This window comes from Lonchura striata, chromosome 8 (genome assembly GCF_050655825.1).
Source record: "Lonchura striata isolate lonStrDom1 chromosome 8, ASM5065582v1, whole genome shotgun sequence".
Classification (NCBI taxonomy): domain Eukaryota; kingdom Metazoa; phylum Chordata; class Aves; order Passeriformes; family Estrildidae; genus Lonchura; species Lonchura striata.
The window spans coordinates 10,168,997-10,192,775 of NC_140710.1; the positions used below are offsets into that span (position 1 = coordinate 10,168,997).

General features: G+C 48.1%; 1 protein-coding gene across 10 annotated transcripts in view; it reads right to left on the minus strand.

Moving 5' to 3' along the window:
• RNF220 (ring finger protein 220) overlaps nt 1-23,779 on the minus strand; it is a 219,588-nt gene that overhangs the window by 47,851 nt on the left and 147,958 nt on the right. For all 10 annotated transcript variants that reach the window (XM_085586306.1, XM_085586304.1, XM_085586303.1 and 7 more), the window contains 3 exons: nt 20,754-20,799; nt 11,420-11,515; nt 7,345-7,387 (listed from right to left, as the gene is read on the minus strand). In XM_085586306.1, the coding sequence (XP_085442432.1) occupies nt 7,345-7,387; nt 11,420-11,515; nt 20,754-20,799 (185 nt within the window). The remainder of the gene's footprint in view (nt 1-7,344; nt 7,388-11,419; nt 11,516-20,753; nt 20,800-23,779) is intronic.

Genomic DNA, 23,779 nt, shown 5'->3' on the forward strand with positions numbered 1-23,779 from the left:
ATTTCACTCCAGAAAATCCCATTGTAACTCCCAATTTTGACCTCTAGAAACAGTACAGAGACTGTTACTTGGCACTTTTCAGAAGAAATCTGTAACCTGTAGCTGAGCACTCTGATTCCACAGAGGCAGCTATTCACAATTTAACAACTAGGAGAAGAATATCTGCTACACATCCCATGGTAAATTATTAGAATGGTTAAAATCTTTCCCTTGGAAACCTGAAATTGTTTTCAAAGTTGAGTGTTCAAACCACTGAACCCTGTTTTGGAGTTTGCCTTCTAAGTCTGAGACCCTTCCACTAATGCATCTATTCCCTCTACAAGAACTTGCTTAGAATGTGGAAGGATGATGCAACACCTGATAGCCTTAGACAACATATTTAACACTCACTTCCAGGACCACAAAGCGGCCTGTACACTCTGAAAAATTCCTTCTCAGACCACCACAAACAAGAGCACCATCTTGGTAGCAGGTAATATTTATGGAAAGGAAAGAGATTTGCTAAAAAAAACAAAGGATCCATACTAGATGTCTCTCTACTGTTTTTATTTCATTAAAACTAGGGGCTACACTGCCTTCTTGAGAGCACGCTCTGGGAAACAAACATGTTAGGAATCATGATAATGAGAAAAAGCAGCAAAGGTAGCCTGTTGCTTAATCCAATAGCTGGTTAATTTGAGACATCGTTTAATGTGATCAAAACATCTGGAACCAAATAATTTGCATTAGAAAGAACTTCTGTCTTTATTATGATGGCTTTAGGCAGGTATTACTGAATAACTCAATCACTGGCTGCAGGAAAGTCACTGTTTAATTAATAAGGAAGGTCAAAATTCTGAATGAGAGACAAGAAAAAGCCCAAGGAAAGCCCATGTGATAATGAGAGATGACACCACCAAAAAGCTGCATTAGGCAGAAATCATTACTGACATTGTGAGCACTGCAGCATGCTCTGAAAACCTTCATGCCTGAACACTGGCGGATCGACAGCTCCCTGCAGCCAACGAGTCACAGAAAGCTTCTGGAATGTTAGGATGAGAAGAACCAGTGTACATTCTGTTGATTGTATTATCAAGTGCATCAGTTTAGAGCATAAACATCAAGCAAATTATAAAGTTTCAGCTGAACACATCAGCACAGACCAGAAAGGCTTCCTTCAAGACTTTCTTTTTGGCTTCCCTGAATTCAGGACTCTCTGTGTTAGGATATACTTTCCCACAATCTGGAACTAGGAGTATTCATCATTCCCTATACTCTCTCATGCTCCAGCACTAAGAAAGCTTCAAATTATTCTGTGGGCAATGGTTTTCCTCATTGAAATACATATGTGTTAAAATTCCCTGAAAAATACATCTCCACTCCTCACATGCTGGAAAGGATTCTATAAATGTAACATTCCTAGAGCAAGAGACAGCAACTTGAGACCAAAACAAGAATGTTTTTGATATTTGGCACTTGGAGCAACACAGACTCTCAACACACACTGCTTTCACTGTCTAAATTTTATTTGCTGAAGCTCCACAACTATCTCTTGTCTTGGGTACACCACACTCACAGTTCCACAACCCTCCCATTTAGGCAGTTAAGCCACACTCTTTCTGGTTGCACTTCAGTGCCCAAGAGATTTCTGAAGTTCTGGTTTAGTGCATACCTATATCCTTCAGCATGGCTCTTTCATTTCATGTAAGTTTAGGATGCTCTTTCCTTGCCTCACTAGCTCTGTAGAGCCAGCAAGAAATATGGAAGGAGGCTGGAATAAGATATGACTTGAGCATTCCTCAGCAAACACCCATCTGGAGAGAAACACAGAAACAAAGCCTTCTTTATCCTGATCGCAGACACAAATTTCTCTCACCTCATCATGTTTTTAACAGGGAAATGCAGGGAAAGAGCAGTTTAATTATTCTGGTAGGACTCCCCATGGCCAAACAATTCAGTTGAAGTGGTCTGCCTGGTGAATTTATTAGTATTTTTAGGGTTTTTTTACTGCCATCCTCCAATCCATGCACTGTCGCAGTGACAAAAGGAAGACAACTTATTTTGGGTCTTCTACAGATAAATTCTTGGAACCATTTTGCCAGAACAAGCACCTGATCTGCAGCTGAAGTGTCAGTGCAGAGCTGGGAAGAGAACCTCACTCTGCTCCACCTCTACACCAGACCCAGCAGCCATAAATGAGCCGTATCTTGGCTCATTTAGCTCCACAGAGAAGCAGCCCTTTGAGTTGCAGCGCCACAAGTGAAAAAGCTGCTGGAGGAAAGAGGTGTTGAAAACAAATCCCCCTGCCATTTTCATTCTCTGGACATTAGCAGTGGCAGCGTGGTGCCCAGGGAGGCCAAGGGTGCCCCTGGTGACAGGAGGAATGGAGGGGAGCAGCCTGGAAAGCACATCCGAGCGGCGCTGTCCCTGCCCGACACACGCAGCCCGGCCATCACTTCCAATCAGCGCGGCAGGGACCGAGCGGCCCCAAAGGCAGGGGCTGATTGTGGCGCTGTCCCGAAGGGGAGCAGCTCAAAAGAACACGCAAGTGAGACCACAGGATTGCTAATTAGTGTTGATAGATGCGATCATTTCTAATTAGCTCACTAATCCCTCTTTCCCTCGCTCCTGTCGCAAGAGCATGGAGAGGGGAGAAAAAAAGAAAAAGTCATTCCTTCCTTCCCGTAATTCAGGAAGATAAAAATGCAGCCAGTTGAGGACTGGATGTACAAAGAGGACAGAACTCAGGGAAGGAGGTTTTTGCACAAGCCTGACCCATTCTTACCTCTGACTGAACAAAGACTCCATAGTTATTATTCCAACCTTCTGCCAGAAGGTGAGAAGCTCACTAGTTTTTATTAGCATTAATAATTATTATTAGGCTATCAGAGGGCTTCCAGCACCTCTGAGGCCTCACTTTTAAAGATGTACATTACCCTATACACGGCTCCTGCTGCAAGTGCATGTTCTCCTTCAGATTACACAAAACCATCAGGCACCTAGGGAGTTTAAGTCACCACAGCAGATGAGAAAGTAGCACACAGGTGAGCAAGAACTGGGATCCTCTGCAAGGGCAGGGGGTCTCAGTTATGGTCTCTGACTTAACTAGGAGCTGTGCTGGCTATGGAATTGCTCTTCCCTTCACTGATATGTAGTTCTCTAGCATGGGGCTATGCAAGGTGAGAGGCTGCTTGCACTAGAGAAGGAGCCAAACTGCACTCGAGAAAGCCTCTGTTGCTAAGGGCACACAGGTCCCTGCCCTCCCACAGGTGCAGAGACAAGGAGCCAACCCACCACTGCTGCCTTACTGGCAGAAGAGACCAAGGATTTTTTCTAACAATGGGCTCTCCTCATCTAGGCTGAATCTTATTAATGCCTAAAGATCATGTTACTATCTAGTCCAGCCAAACTTCCTGTGAGAAAAGCTAATGGATTTTAGTGTTCACTGGTACTCCCCTCCCCAAGCAAAAATTCACCTTCAGGACAGGGCACTAATTACCTCAGAAGTGCTCTTACACAGCATCTAGCAGTGGACATTGCACCAACCTCTCCTGCAGCATCAAAGGTCATGATTAAGTTACTAGCAATATCTCTTATGGTTCCCTCCACCAGTTTGAGTGGTCCCCTGAGTCCTATGCAGACATCATTAGCAGCTCCTGCAATGGCAGGCCAATCAAATTAAGTGGAAGCATTTTTGTCTCCTTTCCAGTGAAAATAATCCAGCTTTATTCCTCCCCCACCCATCAGCTACAAAAGCACAGGACATGGTGCTGGTGGTTCAACAAACTGCACGGTGTGTTTGGAGAGACAGGCTTAGGGTAACCACCAAAATTGGACTCACCTTCTGAGGGAGGTGCAAATGGAGCTTTTTAAGGACCTACTTCAGAACTCACCTGAGAATGCAAACTTTGTTAATAACCCTACACTTAAGTCAATAATATTTAAGCACAAGACCTAGCACCTGCTCTCTGAAAATCTACTCCAGAAATCCTGAGGAGTGGTTACGCCTACTTTTGTTAGATCTGTCACAAAGCTTTTGTGAATGATCAAACTCATCCACAGCATCTGATGCAAGGGAACAACTGCAGTAGTGGCAGAGCTCAAAAAAGCCACCTCAAGAAGCAAAAGCAAGAAAACAGATGGTCAAGAAGGAATCTGTTTCAGACCTGAAGTACAATTTGCTGCTCATCTGCCCAAAAAAGAACATTAAGGACTAGATTCACAAAAGGGTTTCAGTGCAGCTTTCAGATTTGCATGGCCAAAGTTCCACACAGATGATTTTCAGCAACCTTCAATCTGACACTAGTCTCTGAGGTTGGCACCTACTTAACCTGCTGAATCCATGTTCTGATACACTAAGCCAAACTTTGTGCCTCTAATTTTGAACTACTATCTAACCTGCTCTGCACTGCAAAACTCCACAAGCATCAATTTACAGGGTAGCTTAAAGCTTCCAGTTTGGCAATACTGGAAATAAGGCAAATGAAAGAAATGCTTCCTTTGTCACACAGGTTCATCAGGAATCAGCACCTCATATGCCTGGGTTCACAAGGGCACAACCTCTGGAAAGTGAGTTTAGCACAGGTGAGAGGTGCAGGATTAACTCACTGAGGCTGACAGGGAAGTTGTGATACAAACACTCAACCAAGAGCCTAACAGAGAGAACATTAATCTCCTGCTCCTGAGCTTGAAAATGCATTTTCCTTACCCACAGCTCAATTTAAGTCACAGGTTTGACTTACAGAATTAAAATTCTGGCCAGTCAGGTACGTGTGAACCATGTTATCATGAGGACCTAATCATGTTGTGGCCAGGCCAACAAAAGCTTCCAGAACACATTTCCTTTTCTACCTTCTCTTCCCTTAGATCCTTTTGCACATTCCCAAATGAACACAACAGGATGGAAAACATCAAGGTCCAAACAAGACTGAGTCACAAACAGCCTGGGCAGACAAGATTAGCATCAAGGACAATGTGGAAGAAGAGCAAACACTGTGAGCCCTTTTTATAGGAGGAGCTTCCAGAAGTGCTTCTAGAACTCAGCGCATACATGCTTGACAGAAATACCAAGATAAACTGGTTACAACAATATTGAAAACTACACATAAAACATAATAAAAACAAATGAAATATATTTTTATTTGACAGACTGCATTTGCCATATCTTAAGTTTCTGCAGTGTGTCAATGAGAACACAAAACAAAGAGGCAGTTGTCCTTGGACAAGTCCTACACAACTTCTGTTCATGTAAAATAATCAGGATTAGGAAACTAAAGTTGCATGATTGATTAGAAGTTCATTAAAATACAAGATATATATAAATAAGAGTTTTTTTTCCCCTAAAGCATTACTGCTCAAATTACTGAACAATAAGGTAGCATAGCTTACAAATACTGGAGTTACTTCAGTAGAGACGAATGTGGAGGAAGAAACTAGAAAGCAGCCAGTGTTCAGAAAAACAAATGTAAAGACACATGCAGAGAAAGAAGCAGTAGAACCCACCCAACCGTTTGTCTGGGTGCAGACTGGACCAGACATCACTACAGGAATGTTCTGGGAACAGCAGTAATCAGTCACAAAAAGCTAAGGTCAGAAGGAACCAGTTCTGACGTAATCTGACCTTCTTTGGGACCCAAAGCTCTTCACCTGAATTTCTGCATCCAGCTCCCTGACATCTGGACCCTCTTCATCTCAGGGAGAAGAAGAGAACAGACAGGAAACCCCAGCATTATTAGGGCAGCACATACATTCTTTCATTTAGAATACTGCTGTACCACAAAACGTACATACAAAAAGAGTAAAACATCCAGCAAAAAAAAATGCAAATGCTATACAAAAATGCCTGCCTCGCTTTAGATGAGCACAGGTTCACAAAAACATCCAACAACACAGGCCAAGAAGAGCTCCCAAAAGGAGATCAGTCTCCAGATTGTGCTGCAGCCCTGCTTCGGGACAAAGCACGAAGCAATACTGAGCCAGTTCAGCAGAGCATGCTCACACCAAGAGCTTCATCTCACGCTGAAGGACTCCACAACAGCAAGAATTTCACAAGTCTGGCTCAAACTTTAGAAAAATATTTAAAATAAGGTGACTGCACCTTAATTGTTGGCCTGAAAAAAGGTAGAAAGAGAGAGCCCTAGCTATCTGACTATGATAAAAGAACAGTTGACTCCGGAGACCTCGGTCACACAAGACAAGTCACCGCAGAGCAGCACCTCGTGTATCTGAGCCATCTGAAGTCTGTGTCTGCCTGCCAGCACTGGCAGCTCTCTGCACTCATCTCAGAGTGCAGAGCGAGCACCTGCCAGCAGTTACCTGTCACTGGTGCAAGGCAACTCATTTCTTTGTTCTGTGACTTAAAAGACATCCTGGAGTTTGCAGTTTTTTGGCCCTCTGGGTTGATATTAAAAAATCCTAAGGCCAGCTCTGAATTCACCTAACTTATCAGACCTGTAGGTTCTATTTGCTTATAACTACACTAAACATGGAGGCTTCAAATTCAAGCAAAGCGTTTTCTACCAGAACACTCTAAATAACTTTGCTAATTTGTTCAAGCAGATCTTCTAAATAAACTCCAAATGCACATCAGAGGTGTTATAGTGAACTATCACATCAGGAAGCTCAAGATTAATGGCCTCCTATTAACGTGAATAACCAGATTCTGACTAAATATTACATACTAAAGTAGTTACAAGCAGTAAAAAAACAGATGATAGAACATTGTCACTGTGTACCTGGTAAGTTCTGACCTCTGAACTTTAGGAAAAGTTTCGATTTCTTCAGCTCTAATTAAAAAAAGTTTCCTTTCAGCTTTTCTTTCCAATTTCAAAACAGAGAGAGAGATGGGCTTCCTCTCTCTGAAATCAAGTGATGACTGGTCTGATTTTTTTTTTTTTTAATACCAGACCACTATCCATTAGAAATAGTTGTTTACTTGTTACAAGCACCCACAGATATAAGAATAAAAGTACCGCACCAGCATTTGTGGGTTTGAGAGAAAAAAAAAAAAAAAACCAAACAAAACAAACCATGACGTCAGATGACGCTCAGGCTTCTTAAAAGTTTCCTGCAAGATTCAGCCACGTGAGCTGTGAAAGCTCAGCAGCCGGGCCCCAGGCAGAAGAAGCGGGTTTGGTTTTATAGCGCCCGGGGGATCCCCGCGGAGGGAGCCGCCTCCCTGGGGAGCCGGGAGGGAGCGCGGAGGGGTTCACCGAATGCCCCTTGCGCCCTCCCGGCAGGCGGAGGCCCCAGCGAGGCTGGCGGCGGCTCCCGGCCTGCGGTGCGGGGGACACGGGGGTGTCACACAACTCGGCCCAACTCTGGAAACTTCTCCGCAGGGGCAGGCGCGATGGGGGCCGCACTCACCGTTCAGCCGGGTCTGCCGGTTCGCTCGCACCCGCAGGAAGGTCTGCAGAGAGGAGGCAAGAGCGTCAGGACGCGGATGCGAACAACGCGCCCCTCGCCCGTACACAAGGCCCGGCCCGGGCCCCCCCTCCCCGCGCATCCCCGGGACAACGCACCGTCCGCGGGCCTCCCCCCCAGCGCGGCACCCACCTCTTCCCGGCCCCCGCCGCCGGGCCCCCTCTTGCCGCTCTGCATAGCCGCGGGCGCCGCGGGCGGGCGGCGGGCGGCGGGCCCGGGATGCGGGGGGATGCGGGCGGATGCGGCGCGGCCCAGCGGGCGCCGCCGATCAGCCCCCGGCGGCCGCCGCCATGTTGGCCCCGGTCATGTGACCCGCGGCGCGCGGGTGAGAGTTCAGCAGGCAGTTCCCATGACAACCGACAGGGGGCGGCAGCGCCCGGCGAGCCCGGCCAATCAGAGCCCCGGGGCGGCCGGACTCCGGAGGAGCTGGCCAATCAAAATTCGGGGGTTATGGGGGACCCTGTGTACCTGACCAATCAGAAATCGGAGATTAGTGGGGCCCTGGGGTGCCTGGCCAATCAGAAATCAGGGGTTACTGAGCCCTGAAGTGCCTGGTCAGGACCCACGGGAACCCAAGGGGCCGTGATTAATCAGACCCCAAATGCAGGTTGTTGCCCCGAGGCAGCTGACCAATCAGAGCCTGGGACCAGCTGGGAAGCAGCTTTCTTAATTTCCTCGTCCGACAAGATTCCCTTCCCCAACAGTGATTGAGCACCCTTTAGGCCCAACGTCACTAGCCAATCAGAGCCTTAGCCCTAAAAACAACCCAAAGGCACTGCCCAATCAGGCACCAGAGTGTCCCTCTCCAACTTCCTCTGCCCAATCAGAGACTGGGGCCCAAGGGCTGTTGTCCAATCAGAATCTGGGGGTAATAACACCCAAAGGCAGGAGGCCAATGGCGCTTCCATGGCTCCTGCCCCGCTCTGGCCCTGCCGTGGAGCCCCCGGAGCCGAGCCTCGGAGCAGAGCCCCGGGGCACGCAGCCCGTCCTTGCCGCCTGCGGGCACCACCTGCCGGGCCAGGCGGAGCGCCCGGGGCTCTGACACCGCCTGCGCCGCCAGAAACGGCCCCTGCCACGGGGACAGAGCCGGCGCTTGCCAGGCACGCCTCCCTCTTTTCCTCTTCATGTTTCAGCAAACCTGGGCGCTCAGAACTGTCGCCTGGGTTTCCCTCCCATCACTGCTGCACATTTGTAGTGTAGCAGACCGGCCTGAGGCTGGGACAGAGCTGAGGGCTGCAAATTGGGCAGCAGAGGCTCCTATACACACAAATCTCATCTGTTCCCCTCTCTGCAGTTTCCTCAGACTTTGTTTCCTGGAATCAAACGTACATTTTGGGTCTCCTCTCTGGCGCCTGACAGTCTGTCACTTCTTTTTCAGATGGAAAACAAAAACCGCCCCGATGCGTTTCGCTGCCCCAGATGATGATGGGCAGCAGGGCAGTTCAGGTGCTGGTGGGTGAGCTTTGCACGGTGTCCAACATCCCAGCTCTGCCTGCCTGCTGAACATGCAGCTGGATTTTCATACATGGCTTACTTACAGAATCAAAGCTGCTGATTGTTGGCTTTACCCTTTTAATGAATTGAGCTGTCTTTCGGGAGGAACGCTTACCTGAGCTCGAGGAGAGGGAGGTGAGCCTTCCCTGGACAAGGATTTTAGGCTTTTGCTTACACACTACACTGCTGTTCAGTCACAAATATTCCGTGGGCTCCCTCCAAGCCTGAAACGCCGTCTTTGCAGTATGATGTATCACTTGTAATTTGCTGTTGATTTCTCCACTGGGTATTCAGGGTTTTATCTAAATGTAACTAAAATGGCTTTGTTTTTACTCAAAGCTCCATCTGACAGAACATACTGTAAGAGGAGCAGCCCCTACTGACCAAATCCACTGCCACTACCTCGGTCTGATCAGTCACCATGTACCAAACTCAGGCAACCAGGCTTGGCACAGGGGAGGCAGGAGGATGCCTCCTCCCCACATCCAGGAGCCACCCCACTGCCTCACCGCAGCCCCCTCTCAGCATGGGGAGCAATGCAAGTAGCCCAAGTGCTGTGCAAGCCCCTATTTCTGTAGCACTCCTATTCATTAATCTCCTGCCCTAAATATTCCCATTGGTATATAAGCACAAAAACTGAGAAAACTGAGCCACAGGAATTCTGAAAACCCAAACGCCAATAACTCACGTTCTAGCATGTTACTAATAAGTGTATAATCATGATTAGATCACAACACAAGGGACAGTCATAATTCCAGCACACCTCTGCATATGGAAAACTAAATTTTGCAGCCCTTAAAATCACCACCGTGAGAGTCTTCTGCTCTGCTTCCTGGGCTTTTTCCCTTGGTAAGCCAGGCAGACTGAATTCTTGTTCATATTGTGGCTTTATTAAGAATACACTGAGGCTTTACACACCCTTGGCACCCACTCTGAGGTCCCTTTACACTGCCAGTGCAGCGTAACTCAGCCAGCACAGGCATAAATGAAAATCAGGCCCTAGAGGTGTTTTCTCCCTGCAGTGCAGACGTACAACTCCCATTACACATTTGCATTAAGAGCTGCAACCTTCCATAAAATATGCTCACAAACTTAAAGCACATTAGAGAGTAGCTGGACTCAGCACATAGAGGGGCTTCTGCTAAGAATATTTGTCTTTGAATATGACATAATAAAAATGTACAGGAACAGAGGGCTGCAAGGGGCCACCAGCCTCACAGAGACTGATATCTGGCAGAGTGGGAAGGGAGGGAAGCTTTCCAACAAAGGAGCCATAGCAAAAATTTCTTCCATGCTCTTTTGAAATGAACATAATTTATTTATTAGCCTTAATAAACAGGCAGGAAAGAGAGTAGGATTACCTGAAACAGGCATTTCTGTATCTTCTGCAAGGTTTTGCTTCTCTTACTTTGCTCCAGCTTTTATTGCTCATGGGAGGGTAAAGCAGCTGTGATGTGATACCAAGTTATACCCCAAAGCCACATGAGAATATGATCCACAACTGATAATATAACCAATAAATCGGACAGAGGATGGAATAATGGGCAACAAATGTACGAATCTGCTACTAACAGGACCCATCTTCAGGAACACAGGTTATAACTGGGTCTGTTCAATAAGAGCCTCAGCACTGGTCATCAGCCTCTCTCTGCAGGTTCAAACACAGACTTGGCATGTGCAAAGTGGCTGATGCAGGAAGATATGAGTGCCTGCCTGGCCCTGGGCACAGGGTATGGCTGCAGACCACCACAGAATAGAGGGTGATGGGCATTTGCCATGCTGGTACAGCCTCAGCCCACCCAACCTTCCAACACAGCAGGTGGACACATGCTTGGGTCTGTGCTGATGACCAGCATCAATTTATCTGCTGTTTTTCAGAGCCTACTTGAAGCCAGTGGCTGAGTACAGACTTGCAGCCAAAAAGTTGGATGTGTGTTAAGTTGGAGTCAAGTGTGCAGCCAGCCCCAAAAATACAGATGGACTTACAACCAGCCAAGCTGTACTTGTGCTGCTGCCCTTTTAATTTCTTGCTCCATCTCCCTCAAGTTTTACTCATTGCATCACCGACGTCAAGACCTGCTGCTCCTCTGGGAAGAGAGTGTTTTATAAAACAGGCTGGCATGGCTGTGGATTGTCCACACTCATTCCTGTCTTGGATGGGAGTCATGAGTAAAAAACATCACTTCTCTGAATGCTTCTCAATGGGACAGGGTGGGTAATGACAAACATAGCCATGGAAATGAGACCAAAATGGTGAATATAATGCAACAGAAACCGCTACAAAGATTTAAAAACATTTTTAAATATCACTGTGGTTCTAGTAGGAGCTGGGAGGATTTGCAGACAAAAGCCCACCTTCTCAGTCCTGCGAGGGGCCAAGTGTTCATGTCCCCGTGATGTTGGCAGGAGAACCAGGGCAGTGATTGCATAGCCAAGAGCAAGGCTGTCACACAGAGCTGTGGGCACTGGGTTGTGCTGGCTCCCTGCCTAAGGCTGAGACCAGCAACAGCAGCTACCTGCTTACCTGGTATCTGTCTGAGTGATGGATGTCATCTGAGGAGTGGGGTGATGCTGTTGGAGAATCTCCTTCCCGCTTGATTGAGGCCGACAACAAAATTGACTGCAAGAGAAAGGAGAAATTCATGTTGTGAGCACTGTCGAGTTCTCTGACTGTCTCTGAGCTGTCCTCAAAGCCATGGAGAGCATCTGCTGAGCTGTGGGACTGTGCTGGGATGGAATACTGTGCTGTGGGTCTGGCTCTGCTCTTTGCAAGGGCCCCATGAGGGGACCAGGCTGCTGGGTCTAGGAAAGTACAAATGAATGGAACAATCATTTTTACCCCAGATCTGGCGGCTGGGGCAGAATCAGGCCTTGCTGGAAATGGTATGTGAGGACCACACCAGAAATTCTCATGACAAGGCACAGGAGTGCTGAGGTGGAGCAGTTCTTCCATGTCCTCATCTGCCCTTTTAAAGTGCCACTAAATCTCTCAATAGCTTTGTAAACTGCACTAAAGCTCTCACCACCTTTGCAGTGCAACTACCTCTTCCTTCAGTAATTATGCTATTTATTTTAATAAGTAGCACAGAAAAAAAAGGGCCTTTTAGAAGGTTAAAAAGCTCTGTGATATTTGAGACCTAAGAGATCACTGATAAACTTCAAGTCCATAGTAGGTAAGTCTAAATTCTACATACAGTGAACTCTAGCAGGAAAATTATTATGGGAGTTTGACAGCATCTGAAGAAATGTACACTGAGTTACAATTGAATTTTATGATAGAGTACTTTGAGGAAAAAATGCAATTTAAAATTCTAATTTAAATTATAAATTAGCTAAACTAGGCTAAATATAGCCCACTATATTGTGAAAAAATGTACACTGGAAGTGTAGCTGTGCAGATGTTTGTTTCTGAGAATCAGCTGGCAAGATTTGACAATAAATGACTGCTTGGAGATGTGTGTGTTTGTGAAGGGAAGTGTAGATATCATCTGAATTGGACAGGTCAAGTGTGGTGACAACATTATTAAAAAGCATAATACCTTGGAGAAAGGCAAGTATTCCAGAAATATTTGCCTCTGGGCTGAAATGAAACATGAAAAAATGTGCATTTTTTTGGAAAGATATGAGAAAGTGGAAAAATGACTCAGCATACAAATTGGTTCAGTCAGCAGCAAGCAATCCCCCAGGCTTGGACAGCTCTCCACGAGAGCAGCACAGCAGTGCAGCAGCACAGGCACGGAGGGAAGGCAGGCTTGGGGAGGTGGTGGAGGAGGACAGTTTGAGATGCCAAATTCAGCCCCATGGGTGTGAGCTGCCAGCCCTGCCATGAGGGCAAGAGGCATGTCCCAGTGTGCAGTGGACACCTCTGCCATAAAACCCAGCTCTACCAGCTGCAGGGAGATGTGATGTCCTGAAAGGGGTCACAGAGGAGTTGCCTGCTGGGGTGCTCAGTATTTCCTTGGACAAACCACTTCTGACAACTGAGGGCTGTGCTGACCACATCCTGGGGCTGGCTTGCTGCTCAGCTCAGCCCAACAGGGATGCCAGGCCCTGGGAGCCCATGGGGCTGAGGGCACCCATCAAAGGCTTCCTCAAGAGCCCAGCCTCCACTTTCCAGGGGACAGATGGGCAGAGCAGGGAGGCTCTCTGGCTTCATGTGTTGGCTAAACCCAACTGCTAATGGCCTTTGGTGAACAGACAATTTATTTCTGGAAAAGCAGAACTTCTGCAGAGGGCAGACCCCAAGCTCCGCTATTGTTTAGTTTCTTTATTTTCTAAATAGAGAATGAGGACCATTTTTGAATAAGCAGGATTGCACATGTCCTAAAAAATCATGGGGATGAGGCTCAAAGCCTTCAGTTGTGACTCAGAATAACAGTCCTGACTGCAGCAGTGTTAATGCCCTAATAAGCCAAGAGCCCTGGAGCTGGGAGGGTTAAATCTGTTTTGTCTTCCAATGTATTCTAGAAAAGGGGAAAAAACACCCATCTCCCCATTCCTCGAGGATGGACAGACAAACCCTGCCCGCCTTCCGCTCCCCCCCTCAGCTTCTGGTAGCTCTAATCCAATATTATTATGTGAAAAATGGTTGGGCTAGCTATGGAGACAGTAAATTAAACGTTATGTATTAGTTTTTAGCGTGTGGTCCCAGGAAGAATGCTGGCCCCATTTATTCCACAAACCTCCTGAGCACCATGGCAATGACCTCTGGAAAAACGCAGGGCTAAACTAATCCCAAAGATGTCAATCTCGAGGCCTCTTCTACATACACTTGCAGTTTAGATTAATAAACTGTCTATTTTTAAATTGTGTGCAAGCACTTCAATTTTAAATACCTTGCCGGCATGTTAAACACAGCGTTAGAGATGCCAAGTCACACTTCCCCTTCACTCTTAGAAAACTTGACTTCATTTGTTTTTCTCATTTTCCTGTGCTGTGCCACACTTTGCCTCTCAGGCAGCCATGGGGGCAGGCAGGGATGCAGGCTCAGAGGCTAAGGGACTAGAAAAGGCACTCACCATCATGGTGACTTTCAATCCCGCATTAGACCAGCCTCTGCCATCCCAATTCTGGCTTCTTTTACCCCAGATTGTCATGTTGAGGCTGTTTTCCAATGGCTAAGCAGTGAGAATGCCTGACCACAGCATACCAAGACAAGGATTCGGTTGTCCCTGCACCACTCTGCTCATTCCCACACTAGTCCTAGCGAGCAGAGAGCGATACAATTCCCATTCCTCTGTCAGCTGTGTTCTGGGAATGTGGCTGTGGAGGGAAAAGCTGCTCTCCCAGCCCTCATGCATGCCCATGTTGCATGGCAGACCCAAATTCTGTCATCCCAGCCCAAAACCATGGTGCTAAGTGCTCTGTGTGCAGACAGGTGTGATGTGGAGATGCTCCCTAGCATGGGACCAGGTTCTTCAGCATGGTGGGAACAAACCTTGATGCTGAAATGTCCCCTTTCCCTTAGGTTAAGGCCACAAACCAGCTTATCCATGTCTTACTGCCAGTACATCCCAGCTGCCCTTCAGAGTGTGTCTGAGTGAGGATACTGGGGGGACAGGAACCTCCTCCCTCCCTGGTCTCCCCTCCACAACTCCCACCATCGAAGCTGGACCAAGGGCTGTATGTGAGTGGTGGTGCAGCTTCATATTTCTCCCTCCCCTTTAAATCATCTCTCCATTGGGTAGAGGCACTCTCCGTGGAGGTTATAAACCCTGAGAGGATCAGACTGAGCATTACACCTGGGGCAAGCTAAATAAAAAAAGGTCACCGGCGCTTTTTAAACATGGACAAAAAAGCAGTAAAATGTGTTTGAAAAAAAAAATCTGGCATTAAATCATGACTTTTTGCCTGCCTTGCCTCATTAAAAGTGGCCTTTTGGAAGGTAAAATTATCATTGTAAGTGATAAGATCTTTAAGAAAATAATTCACGGCTTCTTCACCCTTTAATATGATAGCCGCCACCGGCTAATTTTTTTCTTAATGGCAACGAGGCCATCAATCTTGTCCAAGCCCTGTACTCCCTCCTTCCTCCTGCCCCTCCTGCCACGCTGGGCAGCCACGGCCCTGCTCAGTGATTCCTTCCTGCCCCTTGGAGCCCAGCTGTGCCGTGCTAAGAGATGCGTCTGGATGTCCACGGATCCCGAGGGCACACCAGCCTTGCTCCCGCTGCAAGGCTCACCTTGGCGCCTCCCGACACGCTCCGTGGACCTGCAATCCTGCAGAGATCAGCTGCGAACGTTTCAGCGGCTCCCCGACGCTAGGAGCAACCCCTAGTTTACGTATATACATACAGGGGCAGTGTGGTACGGATCAAACGCGCGTCCTGCAGCCTGTCTGCCGGCTGCAGCGATCCCAGCCGTCCGTGCCCAGAGCCGCTCCCGGGCGGAGGCGATGCCGGCACGGACGGCGCTGCCAGCGCGGCACCGGCCCGCCGGGCGGCCCGGGGGCAGGGCACGGCTGTCGGGGGCAGCTTCCAGCGCCGGGAAATGGATGGAAATTGCCGCCCCCAGCCCGAAGCGCGGCCTCTCGCCGGCAGCCGGGGCAGGTGTCAGCGTGGGGACAGCCCAGCCGCTGGCTCTGACATTCTGCTGCCTCTCAAGGCCAGTCATTTGAGAGTATTAAAGTGCTGGACTCCTCTTTCTGAGAGCCCTGGAAAAACATAAGGAGTCTATTTTTCTTAAACAATCCATCACAGCTGCTGTCAGCAGAACAAATACCCTAACCCTGCTTTTTATGTATCTATATGGCCTTTTAAATTTTTCTTTCTTTCTTTCTATTTTTTTTTTTTTTTGGCACAAAGTGTTCCCTGCTTGATGCATTCAGCCTTAACTCTGCCGTCTAAATAGGTACTTATCACTTAACATGGAGGTGATGGCTTGACATGTTTTCTGTCTCCTGCCCTCCCCTCCACGGTAGGGAAGACGTCAAAGTGTTGCTAATAGCTGTTATCACTTGGGAACTGTAACCCGAAAGCAATAAGTGATACCAGGCCTTGCTGTGATTTTCTCCCTTAACTCTGCTAGCCGTTTTTTATGTTATTGCTGGAGGATCCCCGACACAAAGATGTTACTATTAGAGCTGAGTTTCCTAGAAGCTTTTGGAGGGTCCACATTTGCTCCCGGGAAAAGTTAGAGGTAAAATTATTTAGTGGCTTTTAGCTGGCAGAGATAAAGGTGGGATGGAGCTGGGGATGAAAGGCTTAAATGTGAGAAGGGTGTGAATGGCGAATAGAAATAATGGCATCATCAGCTTCTGGCCTTCACTGAAAAATTCCAGTGGTTCACAAGCAGAATAAGCTTACAGAAATGTGAGCTACTAATTAATTTCTGTGCAAGTTACAGTGACATGTGGGATTGAATGGAGCTGTGTGTCCTCTTGGAAGAGACACCAGCTACATGGAGGCAAAAGGGGCTCCTTCCAGCAGAACTGCCCATCAGCACTCTGGAGATGGAGGGGGAAAGAGGTCTGGCCCAGGTCTGTCCCTCTCTGCTCCTTCTGCCAATTGCAGTGGTTTCCCCTGTTCTAACAGGAGGTACAGCTGTTTGGCCCAAGGGGACTGAGGGACTTTGTTTGGCCATGGGGCAATTTGTTTTATGGAATAAAACCTGGCAGATACATGGTTTTGGAGTGACTCTGGTATTCATCACCCCAAACTGCAGGAAGCACAGCCAGTTAACACTCATCCTACGTAATTTCCTCTCCTTCACATATCTGTTGGCCATTCTCATGTCCCCAGCTTGGCAATAGCTTTGCCACAATACCCAGATTTAGCTTTTAAATCTTTCCTTGTAAATCAGTTGCAGAGGGAGGGAGCACAGATACGGTGAATGACTTTGCCAACCTCCCAGTCTGTCAGTGACACAAGAGAAGGAGTTAAAACCCCAGGGCACTGACACCCGTACCCTGTTCCTACCACCAGACATTATATGAAGAAGTTAAATGATTGTGCTAGAAATTTCATCTCAAGTGAGGCAGCTGGGAAGAGCTAAATACAGACATTCTGTCAAGGTTTAAGGCTCCAAATCTTTCTTCCTTCGAAGCTCTTTTTCCTTGGAGGGCTTTAGTGGTCAAATTTCCCACCCGATGTTGTAACTCTCTCTCAAACTGCTCGGTGAAGCCGTAAAATCACGGAGGTGGGTGGGGGAAGCAAAGAGCTCTGGCACTGTGGCTTGGTTCCCAGCTCTGCCGGAGGTCTGGGAGCAGAGTGCTGGCTGCTTGCCTGCAGGCACCCTCTGTGGAGCTGGGTGCACACCTAAACAAACTAGCTGCAGGCATCTGCTGGGTGCGTGGGATGGATTTTGCTCGTGGCCACTCACATCAGTGTTTGCAGCAAGAGCAAGAGCACAGCCAGGGCTGGAAGTGGGAAAGGCAATTTGCAGCCATGTGTTAGGAAGCAGCAGTGGAAAATGGATGCTGAACCCATCACAAGAGCTGGGATGCTTAATGAACCCAGTCTCTTCCCCTTCAGTGATCAGTATCAGCTCTTCCACAGGTGATATAAGTTTACCTGTTAGACCACAGGTAACAGTCTGCAGCTAATACCCTGAAATACAGGCAGTAGTGAAGTGCTCTTAGGTGGCAAGGAGGACTTGGAGATGCTGACTCTCTAGTTATAATCAGCTACTCAAGGAAGAGTGGGAACTGTTGGATTTACACCTCACCAACATGGATTCAACCCAATGTGTGCTCCTCTCCTGCCTTGCAAGTGGCAGCCAAGGCAAGGGGAGAAAGGCAAAGGGAGAGCATGAAGTCTAGGAATGATACCCAAGGGAACCTCTCACTGCTGACAGCTGTTTACAGACTCCTGGGCAGCCACCAGTCCAAGCAGTGTCTGTGGTGTTCTCCATATGCCTCTGTGAGACATTCCTGCTGCCTGCTCTGCCCGAGACCCAGGCTCAGGCCATGCTGGGGAGTGCTGCAGGGAGGCTCTGGCCTCACAGAGGTCTGGGGCATGGCTGGCTTGGACAGACCTTCAGAAAGGAACCTTCTGAGTGACAATCTGCTTGTCCAAGTGCCTTGTCCACACTGGTGTATCACCATCTATTAGGCTTGGTCTCTAAGGGCAGATGAGGATCCTGAACGCTGCAGATCTGTGGCACTCAGAGCTGCCCTTTGAGCTGCCTTTGCAGAGAGGGAGCCCAGGCACCAAGCACTGGTGCTGGCTGGAGCCCCAGCTTGCAGCCCTTGCTTGGCTGTCACTGCCTCAGTCAGCTCGCATAATAGAAGAATCTGATACAATAATCCTGCATTCATCACATCCCATGTTGAGTGATTGGATTTTCTTTGACATATTGCCATGAAAATTGACCCAGTGCAGTGAGTGACAGCTCTTCAGGGGCAGGGGGGCAGTGAGAGAGGAATGTGCATTTACATCTGGGCTTTTATTGTCCAGAGAGATGTTTGCTGGGGCAACTGTGGAGAAGGAGTGGGAGCAGAGCTAGGCCACAGAGCATGAGAAGATGAAATCTCCAGTTCCAGTTGCCCCCCAGGAAGAGCCTCAGGCCAGCACAGAAGTGGCAATGGTAGTGATGCTATGGGCAAAGTCCTAAATGAGCCCTAAAGGAGAGTTAGAGCCACTGGTGACCACAGAAGTAACTACCAGCCTGCAGTCATTCCAGTTTCCATGTCCCTGAGTGAAACCAGCTTGCCCTTGTTTGTTTTTCCATTGGAAGCTCCTGAGGGATGGGGAGGTGCAGCCCCTGCTCCCACTGCTGAGCTGCTGGCCTTTTTGTTGGCACCAGGAAAAGGACTGGTCAAGAAACATTGCAGCAGTCCCCTTCCACCAGTTCCAGAGTGGTAGAGATCTTCCCTGGAGGTGCCTGCCAAACCCCCAGTGATGCCTGGGTGCCTGGCCATGGACTGCAAGCCCACTCTGGGGGTCTGTACCCCATCCCTCTGCCTGGGACTGTATCAGAGGGACTTCACCACCTGATGGCTATTCATACCCCATGCTGCAAACATGCAGTGGGCACAAAGGAAAAGAGCAGCCTTCATCACCCCACCACCCTCTTCCTCAATCCCACCTGGTTACAAAGGCGCCTTTAATACCAATCTCAGGTGAAGGTGACAGCACTTTGCCTTCCCATGCCACACAGGACTTGTCTCCCAGCAAAAGCCACATAGAAATAATGAATCCTCCTGGGCTGAGAAGCTTTCAAGCTCTCTGAGAAGGGAATGAAAGATTTCCTGATTTCACCCTCTCCCTCCCTGCTCTCCCGGCTTCTTGAAGTTAATGTTCTTAGTCCCAGACGTGATGGGCAAAGGGAAAAGATCCATGTGGTGACAGGGGACGATTGATCTCTTTTACATAGAACGACGCTCCAGTCCCAGTTTAATCCCCTCGCTCAAGGCAAATGGGATTCTTTGTCAATGGAAACTTCAAAAGCCTGGCCCTGCCGTGAGATGGACCTTCTTCTTTATCTGGTCTCTGTCAGTCACTCACTGTGTTTGCCTCCAAACAGCTAATCTGTCTTCCTAGCTGTCCTTCTCCCTCACAGGCGATGTGTTTGGGACTGCTGAGTTATCTACACGGAGTCCTGATGAGGAGGGAAAGGGAAGATTGCAGTCCAGATGCTTTCATTTTGCTGGTGCCCTTTCCAGCTCCTTCAAGACATCCCAAGGCAGCCTCACACTGTGGATTACCAGAACTGCTGGGTTTGGGGGTTCCTCTCTGCTCTGCTTGTTTTCATGGGAGAAATAGTCAGGTCTCCACTCTCCTGTATGACTATACTTTGCTCCAGGGCACAGGAACAAAGTATAGTCATACAGGAGACAAAGGTATGGACCACTATGAAGTACCATTGCAAATTCTTTTTTCCCTAGAAGGATTTGGGAAATTGCTGGGGTTATTTGGGAATCATCCCTACCTGCCAGGAGCTCAAGTCAGCACAGTGGCTCCCAGACCTCTCCCTTGGTGAGGCAGACAAGGTGTTGATGTACTTGGCAAGACACCCAGCCCCAAGGAGAAAATCTAGAGTTGAAATGTCAGTCTTTGTTTCTGACATCACATGCCAAAAAAATCACCATAGGCTTCCAGAAAAACCAATGGGGAATGAAACTGGAAGTTAATTCTAATAAAACAAGCATGAAGACATCTCCTGTGAGAGATGCCCTGCACTTGTCTGGAAGCCAGGAGCCTCCCTCACTTGGACTGTGTCATCAGCAGCGTAGGAGAACCTGGAGCACTTGCCTTTGCCCACCTTGGAGAGGACTGCATGGTTTTTAGAGGCTGTGCAATGCCCTGCAGTCTCCCTGCCACCTGCTCACCTGCCCAAGCTCTGGTCTTTCCCATCCCTGTGCCATAGGAAGTCCAGCTGACAGCAAATCAGTAAATTATACTCTTTGCAGCGATACCATGATGCTCTGTGAGTTTTGTATTTCTGCACTGTGAGCCAAGGGGATGGGAGGTGGGTCCTGAGGAGGGGGTTGAGGCTGAGATGGTGTCTTTGATTTGGGCTCTTCCTTAGGTGTGCTTCACTCCCTTGAGGCAGGCCCACTCTCCCCTTCCAAAGCTGGCATATGGCTCTGGCTCCAGGAACTCCCACACGTGATTTCCCAGGCTGAGCTCAGGCTGTGTGTGATCAGCTTTCATTAGCTGTCATTAGACACAATCTGGAGTCCCAGAGCCCAGCAGGTCCTTCAGCTCCACCGTTCCTCGGCTGCACAAGGAGTGCAGAGCCCTGTGCAGGGACTTGGCTGCTCCAGCCCAGCGGCTGAGTGGGACAGCAGCTTTCCCCAAAAGTGTGGCCACCTGGGAGACATCAAGCAGCAGGAAAGGGAGCGGGCTGGGAAGGTGAAGTGGTGTAAAGAGCACCCCTTGGGGGACAGGGAAAATATGCTGAGGTTTGCTGACTTACCTTGGGGGTGCCTGCTGCCATGGCATCCTTCAGGATGGAGCTCTTGCTGCCAAGAGAGAAGAGAACGAGGTCAGTCACAAAACTGGCAGGCAATGAGGGGAGTGCTTCGAGAGATCTCATGAGGTCAAATAGCAAAGCACATTGTTCCTCTTCCCTGGACCAACAAGAGCCTCCTCACCCTGCCTGGAGGGACATAGGAAGGAGGGCAGTGCCAACTATTTCTCCAGCTGTAACAGAATGGTCATACAAGTGGAAGTCCCCAGACCAGCCACATGAGTCAAACACTGACTCTCCCCCTGCCTGGGGCTTGCAAAGCTCCTCTCCCAGCATTGGGAAAAAGCAGAGAGCAAGTCTGCAGGGGCATAGGGAAGAAAGCCAGGGAGAGGGCAGCAGAGGTGGTGAGCCCTGTGAAGGGTCAGGCACAGCGAAAAAAAGGAGAATAGGAAAGAGAAGGAGATTAAATCGGTATAAGAGCAAAGAAAAAAAAGATTTCCTCAACTCCAGGCACACCAGGGAAGCAGCAGCTCTGCTGGAGGCCGGAGTGATTTGTTAATTCAGCTTGTTCTCCATTTAGCAGGAAAGGAGGTCTCTACCCGGTGCTCCTCCTCGCCTGCCCTCGCTAGCGGGAGATGCTATAGATTTAATAACACCTTCCCCCCTCCAGACAGGTTAAACTTGAAACAATTACATATCAAAGCCGACATGGCGGGGAGGCCTGCACTGTAATTTTTTGGTTATTAAAGTAATCTCTCTCATGTAAATTCTCCTGCTAACATGCTGCAAACAGCATTAGGAAATAAATTATTTCCCCATGATTCGATTTGTCAATGCAAAGCACCTGCAGCAGGGAAAAGGCTCTTGAAATATGTTGCCAAGCCCAGTGCCTGTGCTTGTAAGCACACGCTGGTGGGGTGGCTGGCTCCCAGCTCCCCATAGCCCCGGGGAGATGATGGATGGGTGGGTGGGTGGGTGGAGGGGGGAGGGTAGTGGGGGGAGGTGGGGGCTGGGGAAAGGGGGGAAATGGAATTGTGTTTAATAACAAAATTTGTATGCAAGCCTGCATCCCAGGCTAAGGATGAGTGATCGGCAGCCAGAAAGTATTAAAAAGCCTCGCTAAACAGATGCTGACAATAGAACAAGACATATCAAATCAGATCTACTTCAGAAACATTAATATACACACGCACACACGCTCGCCCGCGCGCGCGCACCCGGCTCCGCACGCCCGCGCTCCTTTCTTCTCAATCACAGCAATATGGGAGACATCAATAAATTTTTATGAGACTTTTAGAAGATCAACACAGTACTAGATGTGACAAAAAAGCAATGTGCCTGTCATGTTCGCTTTGTCGGGGACACTTTAGCCCCAGATGCTGAGCTGCAGTGCCAGCAGGGAAAAATTGAATTTGGCTGGCTTTAATCTGCCTTGATTTGGCAGATGGCTGGGTGTTATGAAATGAGCGGGGATGGAGGAAGGTGTTTTCTCCTGGGGCTATGGCCCCCCTCCTCTTCCAGTGCCACTGCCTTTTGCCCCCTGCCCTGAAATGGTGGAAACACACAGTTATCCACTGTCATCAGGTCACTCCAAATGCCACAGCTCTGCTCCCAGCTACAGTTCCTGGGAATCACGGATGGATGGGCTGGGGCATCACCTCTCATACAGCCCCACTTCCCTGAGGGAATGTGCTGCAGGATGCTCACCAAGGGCACAGGATGCCCCCTGTGTCCCCCAGCTCTGCTCTCTACCCTCAGGAGGTGTCACAGAGTAGAATTAGTTCCTGCTGCCCACTGAGACACAGTCCTGGCACCACCTCAAGCCTGTGCGAGAACAAGCACGATGGGAAAGATTTCAATCCCTTCTCAACCTCCAGCACTACCCTGAATTTCTCAATCACATGAAGTGTGAAACAACTTTTTCTTTTCCTTTTATAATCCACATGCCTTGTTAAAAAAACAAACCCGTTTCCTCTCTTTTCTTGTTAAAGGTGTTTAAAATTATTAGTTTTCAAGGGAAAGAGGAAGAATATAATTAATTCCTCCTAGAAATGGTGTTAGGGCCAGGAAACTGAAGTTTTCAGAATCAGAGTCTCTCTGGTCAGCCAAAAGATCCAGTCTCTGCTGTTGGGACCGATAAGGAAGGGGTTTAGATAACTTGGCAGACTTTATTTTATTCTTCATCTGGGGGATTATTAATACTCACCCCCTTTCTTGCCATGTAGCTCTACTCTATCACTAATAAGAGTTTGCAATTCAGGTTTTTTTTTTTTATATCCAGAGATGGGTTAGCAATAGGAATAAGCCCAGGTCATCCAAGCACCCAGACCATGTGATTTAAGTGTGCTTTTCCTGATCCCACTAAACAGCCCCCTGAATTAGAAGGGCTGCAGCCCCCTGCACCTCTTAAGAATGCTGGCAGCTGGCTCAGGATCGAAAGGCTGTCAGCAAAGGGGAAGCTTCCCCTCCATAAACACTGCAGACAAATTAAAAATGGTAAAAGGGAAATCAAGACCTTTAAAGTTCAAACACTTTTCGGTGCCTTTTAAAGTTTTTTTGCTCTAGGCCCTTGCAGACAGCACAATCTTTGGAGACCTTGGGATTCTCTTTAATCACCCAGCCAGGCTGCAGTGGTCTGAAATGATTACACATTTACATAGTAATAACCCCAACACTCCCCACATTATTTCATGGCTAGCATATTTCCACTCAGTGAGTGATCCATGTGTTTTAAATTATAACCTGTACATAGGAAATTAGTTACTAAGTATGATATTCATGGGCTCATCTGACACTTCTAATTAAGGTGATTTACACAGAATTATCTTATGAAATAAAAAAATGGTGTTTTGCTAGCTAATAAAATATAATTACTACCCGCTTTTCTAAGTTACAGTTAGTTTTAATCTATTTGGGGAATTGTTTATCTAGTTCATTACAGCAAAACAACTTCTTTACCTTTTAGGCAACCCCCCAAAGTACCAAAGAAGAGCAAGGAACACCCTGGGAAGACCCAGTGATTTTGGCAGCCT